The sequence below is a fragment of the Sinocyclocheilus rhinocerous genome, unplaced genomic scaffold (assembly GCF_001515625.1).
Source record: "Sinocyclocheilus rhinocerous isolate Xijiao unplaced genomic scaffold, SAMN03320098_v1.1 scaffold3283, whole genome shotgun sequence".
Classification (NCBI taxonomy): Eukaryota; Metazoa; Chordata; class Actinopteri; order Cypriniformes; family Cyprinidae; genus Sinocyclocheilus; species Sinocyclocheilus rhinocerous.
This window is the reverse complement of record NW_015650698.1, coordinates 36,427-44,671: the sequence shown is the minus strand read 5'-3', so window position 1 is coordinate 44,671 and position 8,245 is coordinate 36,427. Positions and strand designations below refer to the sequence as shown.

General features: G+C 35.3%; 1 protein-coding gene and 1 long non-coding RNA gene across 2 annotated transcripts in view; one reads left to right on the top strand and one right to left on the bottom strand.

The window, feature by feature from the left end:
* dus3l (dihydrouridine synthase 3-like (S. cerevisiae)) overlaps positions 1-7,611 on the top strand; it is a 15,001-nt gene extending 7,390 nt beyond the window's left edge. The window contains exons 9-14 of the mRNA XM_016517500.1: positions 287-397; positions 1,359-1,455; positions 1,533-1,608; positions 1,674-1,862; positions 4,777-4,905; positions 7,413-7,611. Coding sequence (XP_016372986.1) covers positions 287-397; positions 1,359-1,455; positions 1,533-1,608; positions 1,674-1,862; positions 4,777-4,905; positions 7,413-7,437 — 627 coding nt within the window. The 3' untranslated portion in view covers positions 7,438-7,611. The remainder of the gene's footprint in view (positions 1-286; positions 398-1,358; positions 1,456-1,532; positions 1,609-1,673; positions 1,863-4,776; positions 4,906-7,412) is intronic.
* Positions 7,612-7,657: 46 nt separating this feature from the next.
* The window catches only part of LOC107712291 (uncharacterized), a 1,502-nt gene continuing 914 nt past the window's right edge, over positions 7,658-8,245 (bottom strand). The window contains exon 3 of the long non-coding RNA XR_001636782.1: positions 7,658-7,823. This is a non-coding gene — a long non-coding RNA (uncharacterized LOC107712291). The remainder of the gene's footprint in view (positions 7,824-8,245) is intronic.

Below are 8,245 nucleotides of genomic sequence, written 5' to 3'. Positions count from 1 at the left end.
CATTTATTGTTTGAATATTGCAATACAATGGACAGAATTTGAAATCTGAGACTTTGTTTCATATTAAAAGTACCAAAACACAATGCTTATTGCGATTTATTGGATGGGAGATGCACTTCAATGTTCCGTCTATTAACTGAAAACAGGCTAGACTAATCGATTCCTGGGATTTAAGAATCGATATCGTTCCGTAAAAATGAGAATCGATTAAAATCGAGATATCGATATTTTTTATCCAGCCCTAATGTGAAGTGTCACTCACGGCGTTGTCGTGTCGTATCCGCAGGTGCTAGACGTTCCTCTGACGGTTAAGATCCGTACCGGAGTCCAGCAGAACTGCAGCATCGCACACAAGCTGATCCCAGAGATGAAGAAGTGGGGCGTCTCGCTCATCACGGTACGATGAGTTCAGTCCGGTCAACGAGCAGCTCGTACAAACGTGACACCGGGGTTCTGTAGGTTTGATGAAGATAAATTTACTTGGTCTTAAAGAAGATTTAAGGAATAAATTGAAGGGGACACAATACGTCATTATAGTAACTAAATGTAAATGTCTTCTATTAGCAACACTTCAAAGTTTGAAAGTGTCAGTTACTTTTTTTTAGTTCATTTTACAAAAAAATACTGAAATAACTTTTACTGAACTACAAAAACGGATACTTTACTCAGTATTTCTGTCTTGTTTTCCAGTGCAAATGTCTAGAAATTTAAATCAAAATACATTTACTTGACAAGCAAAAGGACGCAAGAAGTCTTTTTTTTTAATCGCAATTCTAAATTTATATCTCACAATTCTGACTTTATATCTCACAATTCCCTTTTTTTATCTCGCAATTCTGAGTTTGTTGCGCAATTCACATTTTTTCTCGCAATTCTAAATTTACGTCTCACAATTTTGACTATATCTCGCAATTCTGAGTTTGTTGCGCAATTCCCGTATTTTTTTTATCTCACAATTCCCTTTTTTTATCTCGCGATTTTTTTTTTTTTTTTTTCGCAATTCCCGTTTTTTTTTTCTCGCGATTCTTTCTTTTTTTTTTTTTTCTCGCAATTCTTACTTTCTCTTGCAATTCTAAGTTTATATCTCGCAGTTCTAACTTTTTTCTTACACGTGCGAGTTTATATCTCACAATTAAGATTGTTTCCTCTCAGAACTGTACTGGAAAACAGGGCAAAAATATTTAGGAAGCTATTGATTTTTTGCGACATTTAATACCATGACTTAATGAATTTAAGACTTTCTGTTCTGATTCAAGACCTTTCAAGGCCTTAATTTGTGAAAACGCGAATTAAGACCCGCAGAAACTATTCTGTCATCGTTGATCGTGACGCTTCATTGAGTCGGTTTGTTTCTGCAGTTGCACGGCAGATCACGCGAACAGCGTTACACGAAGTCGGCTGACTGGGAATACATCGACACCTGCTCAAAACTGGCCGCTCCCGTACCACTGTTCGGTAAATACACTGACGCAGGCAGAAGATGCAGATATTCCACTGCAAAACACGTGACAGTGCTGCTGTGTTTCGTGCAGGTAACGGAGATATCCTGTCGTATGAAGACGCCATGAAGGCCAGAGAGACTGGAGTGTCTGGGATCATGGTGGCCAGGTCAGTCTGACAGCATCATCATCATCATGTGTGGCGGCTCTGAATGAACTACTTCCTGTTTGCAGGGGTGCGCTGATCAAGCCGTGGCTCTTCACTGAGATCAAGGAGAACAGACACTGGGACATTTCCTCCGGAGAACGTCTGGACATCCTGCGCGACTTCACCAACTACGGCCTCGAGCACTGGGGCTCCGACACGCAGGGCGTCGAGAAGACACGGAGCTTCCTGTTGGAGTGGCTCTCCTTCCTGTGCAGGTGATGAGTTTAATAGGGATAGTTCACACAGAAATGGATATTCTCTGATCATTTACTCGCCCTCATGACGTTCAAACCTAACTATGACGTCCCCTTCGAGATTTTCCTATGGGGTTTTATAATGGGGTTTTTCAGTTTATGTGGAATTTTAAAAAAAGCCTGTGGTAAACATAACTTGATGATACTTTGACGTTCTGTTCTACAATGTGAACTGCACACACTCACAGCCCAAACGTTCTTATCTAATTATTAAAAACATAGTTTTCAAAAATGAATAACTGGTTCAAAAGTCGTGTTTTGGGTAAAGATGCGTGTAATTTACGTTGTAGAACAAAATGTAAAAGTATGGTCAAGTTATGTTTACCACAGGCTTTATTTCACTCATTAATTGGAAAACCCCATTATAAAACCGCATAGGAAAATCTCGAAGGAACCCGCGGCGAATTACTCTTCCGGATTCGGACGTCACAGTTCCCCCGCTCTATTCAGACTTTTTTCCCGTAGTTTTGACTCTTTTTCTCGCGCTTTTAATCAGAATTTCAAGTTTATATCTCGCAATTCTAACGGTTTTCTAACATTTTTTTTTTATTTTTTTATCTCACAATTCTGAATTTCTTTCTCACTGTTCTGACTTTTTTCTCACAATTTTGAGTTTACATCTCAATTCCAAGAGTTTGGAACAACATGAGCGTGAGTTAATGAATTTAACGACATTCGTTTTTTAATTTTGAACTACGTAACATGATCTAACAATGAAAAATATTTGTAAAGCATTACGTGGAGCAATAAAATGAACAGTGAAAGTAACAAAAGCTTGTACAGTATATTTTAATGGGCATAATTAAGTGTGAAAATGGAAAGGAAATATCTGTTTGCTAAATCAACCAAGCCAACTAACATACTGTACCCAGTATTTTTAAAAATTACAAATGGCATGAAAATACAGGTATCGGTACTCTGTATCGGCTAGTACCAAAAATAAAAGCATCAGTATCGGCTTCATTTTGAAAAGTGTGGTATCTGTGCATCCCTAATAATTTCATTAAGATAAAGTCAGACCATTCTGTTTTTGCTTCAGATTTTGAAGTTACATCTAATTTAAATCAGAAACTGCTCATGTATGCATCATCTTTGTTTGGATCGTGATTAAAATGCAGTGGTTGCCTCATCATAGAGAGAGTTTGGCCTGTAAAAGAGCACAAAACATCTTGTTTATGCATTCAAATGTTCATTCCGTCTTATCTCTCGCTTTTAAAAAAATTAAATGAATATGAACTAATTGGTATCGGAATCGGCCCATTTGCATGTAAAAAAATGGAATCGGCCATAAAAAATGAAGATTGCTGCATCACTGCTGACTCTTGACAGTGTGAACATTGTTGTGTTTGCATCGCTCTATCCAGTGGTGACCTTTAAGAGAAGTGTTTTGAATGACGCTGGTTAGTCTTGTGATGAATGTGTATAGTAAACTGGAAAGCAGCTTTGTTAACAGTAGTTCAGTAACTTGTTAACTAGGGATATGCCGGTATCAAATTTTCATGTTGCGATTAATTGCTAATGCTTTTATCACGGTATACGGTATTATCACGGTATTGATCATGTGTAGATCAGTGTGGCTCATTCTTGAAGCAAAGTTTTGTCTGTGATGATTAGATTCACTGTTTTGGATCGCTGCATTTAATCTGAGAATGCAGTACAGAATGTGTTCGGTGTGAGATCGAGTAAACAGTAATAGCACGCGCAGCGGCAGCCTCCCCCGGGTCCTAAAGCCCGTCCGGTAAGGAGTTTTAATTCTGTAGGGGGCGCTGTAGGCCTACTTCTAATAAAATGAAAGCAAAATACACAAATAATATTTAGACTGTGTTTCTGATTAAATAAAGCAGTAGTTGATGTCAGCTTTAAAGGTCAGAAGCTATAGCTTACATGAACAAAAAAATAAATCACAAACATGACTTAAATTAAATAATTTTATATATACTGATTTATTCATTAATGTGTAATATGTTATATTTTTTAAACAAATTATGAGCTCTAAAAGATTTTCTGAATTTTTACAACTCTTTTGCTTTAGACCATTAAAAAATGTTAAATCTTAAAATAAAATGTTAAGGTTACCACTGCATCTTTCTGGAAAAATAAATAAATAAATGCAGCGATTGATATATAGTTTATATATAGTTATTTTCAAAGCTTCAATGCACTGTCATTATAAAATAACTTCATTATTGTATATTTAATTCTAACAAATAAGTTCTTTTTAAAAACTAACCAAAATTAAAAATAATTGGCTTATGATTTCTGCACAGGAGAGACTTGGTGTTGTTTCCAAACAAAATAAATATATCGGTATCGGCCAAAATGAGTTGAAAAATATCGGCAAAAATCCAATATCGTGCATCCCTAATTTGAAGGATACATGTCAGTATTTTAACATATTTTCTTTAATACTATTATTAGCATTACTTAATTCATTTTTATTTTTCAAATAGTTAAACGCTTTTTTTTTTTTTTTGCTATGGAACTGAAATTGGTTCTGAAAATCATTTGTTGTAATGTATAATTAAGAAGCTCGTATTAAAGAGCTGATTTTATAGTTAAATCCCGGCCATAAACTGAATGTTTTTAAAGACTTCTGGAGAGAGGAATGTTACTTTAGGGCATGATCCTTGTCTTTTATTCCCGCCGTAATTAAATAAAAAATGTCCTGGAAAAGGATCACTGAAAAAGAGTGGGAACCCTGTTGTGTCTGTTTATATAGCTATAGATTAACATTAACAATAATTAATAAACACTAACATATATTGCTCATTGTTAACTAATGGGATCTTACTGTATAGTGTTATCACTATATTTGATATTTCTTTCACAGGCTGAGAAACTCTTTGTAATTGTGTAATTTGTGCGTTATGTTCAGGTATATTCCGGTGGGTTTGTTGGAGCGCGTCCCGCAGAAGATCAACGAGCGTCCTCCGTTCTACATGGGACGAGATTACATGGAATCTCTGATGGCCAGCCAACACGTGGACGACTGGATCCAAATCAGGTCAGTTTACAGTGTCTTTCTGACCGAAAGCAGAACATTTAAGGCGTGCAATAAAAAGATCCAGATCTGTTGCTTAAAACATTGAGCAGACAGATCCAGTTAGTAGCCTTTACATTAGCTCTGGCCGACTCATTTTCAGTTACAGTCTAATGTTGTTAAATTTATTAATACACGTCTATGTATTTTTTGTTTCATATTATGCTTTTGCTTACGAGTTTATAGACTGAAAGAAATTAGAATTAGTATTTACTGGCCAAAGTTTTGTTTCAGAAATCAAATTTAATCCTTTATTATTCACTTGCAGTCCAACACACGAGCAGCTCAATAATGTCAGTCTGATGTGATGCGGTGGAGATTTTACTGATTCACTGGAGAACAAGATGCTCCTCTCAATGAAAACACAAACATTACTGTTGCATAGTCAGTGGTACACAAACACACTTGGAGCTCAGTGGTGCAACAACTGCATTATGTTGATCCCGTTTTCTGACTCGTGTTTAGAAGAGATACAATCACTGCATTATATGTTTGGAGCATTTACATCTCATCTTACTGAGACAGATTACTGGAGATATAGAGCGACCACTGATATTTAGATCATTTTATGTTATAAAGATCTCACTGATTTACATTAAAAGCATCGGAATTTCATCATATAAATATCAGCATCTGATGCAAATTCATATTTTTGAGTCTCGGAATAAAACTGAGCTGTTTTTACTATATATTCTCACTATATCAGACTATATGAGCCATAAAAGCCTGATTTAGATTTTTTAAATATTTTGCCTAAAGGTTTAATAAACTGTTCCATTTCAAAAAACTAGATGAGATCATAATGTGTGTGACACTGACCGGAGGCTGAATCCACAGCTGAGCTCACATCACTTCCAGCTGCTGACATCACATCGGAGCACATACAATATTGAAGACATCAGCATTGGTTCATTAGTTAGTATTACATTTGTTTTTTAACAGATCTGTTACATCAAATCACTGCGTGAAATCAAGTTCATGACATCGTTTCCTTTTATGTTAAATGAGAAACTTTAATCAAACATCAGGGCCAAAATTCTCCCTTATACTTCCTAGAACAATATTTACATTTATCTGAGATTAAAATATGACAGTATGACAGTATTTAGCTCAGAAGTGAAGCATCGCTGCTGTAACGTGACAGTGACTCACTTACCGGTGCATGTGTCAAATGAATGTGATTCGTCACCGTCAACATCCTGCTCAAAACCTGCCCTGTTCTCACACACACACACACAAACACACACACACACACACACACACATCATACAGACACACACACATCATACAGACACTCACATACACACATACAAACACACACACACACACACACACACATCATACAGACACACACACATCATACAGACACTCACATACACACACCATCATACAGACACACACACACACACACATCATACAGACACACACACACACACACACACACAGAGACAGGTGGTTTAGTTTAAGCTCATTTGGCATCAGGTTTACTGTTGCAGGTCACTCTTACTTGAACCCTGGAGCCACGTCAGCACAGCATCCCGTCCACAGCCAGATGCAGTATGGGTCATGCGTGTGGAGACAGCGTCTGTGCAGGAACACAGTTGATTACCACTGTTTTTTGATAATAGAATTTTATTTAATCATTAAAATAGAATCTAGAAAAAGTCAAACTGGAAAATAAAAACTAAATCCAGAAAAATTAAAACCTAATATTGAATTTTTTTTGTTGTAAATTCTTAATTTGTTTAAGTTTTATGAATTTGTTAGACATGCTTTCTGGATATTAAAATTTAATAAAATCTTTAAAATAAAACCCAGAAAAAGTAAAACTGGAAAATAAAAACTAAATCCAGAAAAATTTAAACAAACAAACAGAATTTCTCGGGGGAAAAAAACTATTATTGAAATTTTTTTGGTGTAAATTATTAATTTGTTTAAGTTTTATGAATTTGTTAGACATGCTTTCTGAATATTAACATTTCATCAAATCTTTAAAATGGAATACAGAAAAATTAAAATAGAAAACAGAATTTGGGAAAAATTTTACATTTCATAGGGCCCCAAAAATTTAATTTGTGTTAAACTTTTAATAAATTGTCGTTAAATTGTGTAAGTTTCATTAATTCAATTAATTACATGCTTTTAGATTACTAAAATTTAATTTAACCATTAAAATGTAATCCAGAAAAAAAAAAGAAAAAGAAAAAAAAAATGAATTTAGAAAAATTAAAAGTGAAAAAATGGAATTTGAGAAAAAATAAAACCAAATTTTTGGGGGAAAAAACGTGTATTTCATAAGACCCTATATAATGCATTTTCCTGTATTAAAGTACTGTAAGGGAACCTTTATTTTTCTGTAATCGCATTGTATTTAGCGTAGTGCTGTTACTTGTGTTACATACTGAATTTCAAGTATGTTTAAGCTGATATTTAGCATGTGGATTGGTGTGTGCATGTCTCACCTCTTGCAGGTGGTGTGCTGAGCGCAGCGGCTGAGAGGAACTCTGATAATGCAGCTGGAAAATGCCACAAACAGAGCGTGATGCTCCTTATCCAACTCCAGACCCAAAACCCTGCGCCCTCCGCTACACCTGGAACAAGACGGTAAGATTTATAAAAGAAAAGCTTGATGAAAGAAGGTCATGCTTGTCCTCCAGCAGAGCTCTGGTGGCCTGACGCTCACTGAGTGGGACTGAAGACGCTGATGTCCTGTGTGTGTGTGGTACCTGCTGGCGGTGCTGGTGATCAGTGGTTGGCTGTTGATTGACGGCACAGACTCGTCCATCAGCGGATGCGTCTTAATAAATGAAAGCACAGAGTCTGGAAACTGAACAGAGGACGAGTAGGAGGAAGCTGAACCTTCACCTGCACATGAACCTGGACTGAACACACAAACACACACAAACCAGTGTTACTTTAGTATTGCTGAGACACTATTACAGTTTTTGTTAAATTTTGTTTAAATTCTATTACTGTTTTTGTTTTTTTATATTTTTTTAAAAAATAAAAAAAATTAATATGAGTTTTTGTCATTTTTGTATTATTAATTTTTAAATATGCTTATATAGTTTTTATCAAGTTTAAGTTTTTAGTTTACTCTGTTTTAATTATTTTAGTACTTCAACTTAAACTAAATGAAAAATATTGCCTTGGCAACTAGCTGAAATAAAATAAATTTGAATTTTTTAAATATTAAATTTTTTATTTCATTTAATTTTATTTCAGTTATTGTTTATTTTATTTCAAGGAATGAAACAGACACACTTTGGTGGGTGTTTATCCTTATTCCTGCTGGATAAATCTC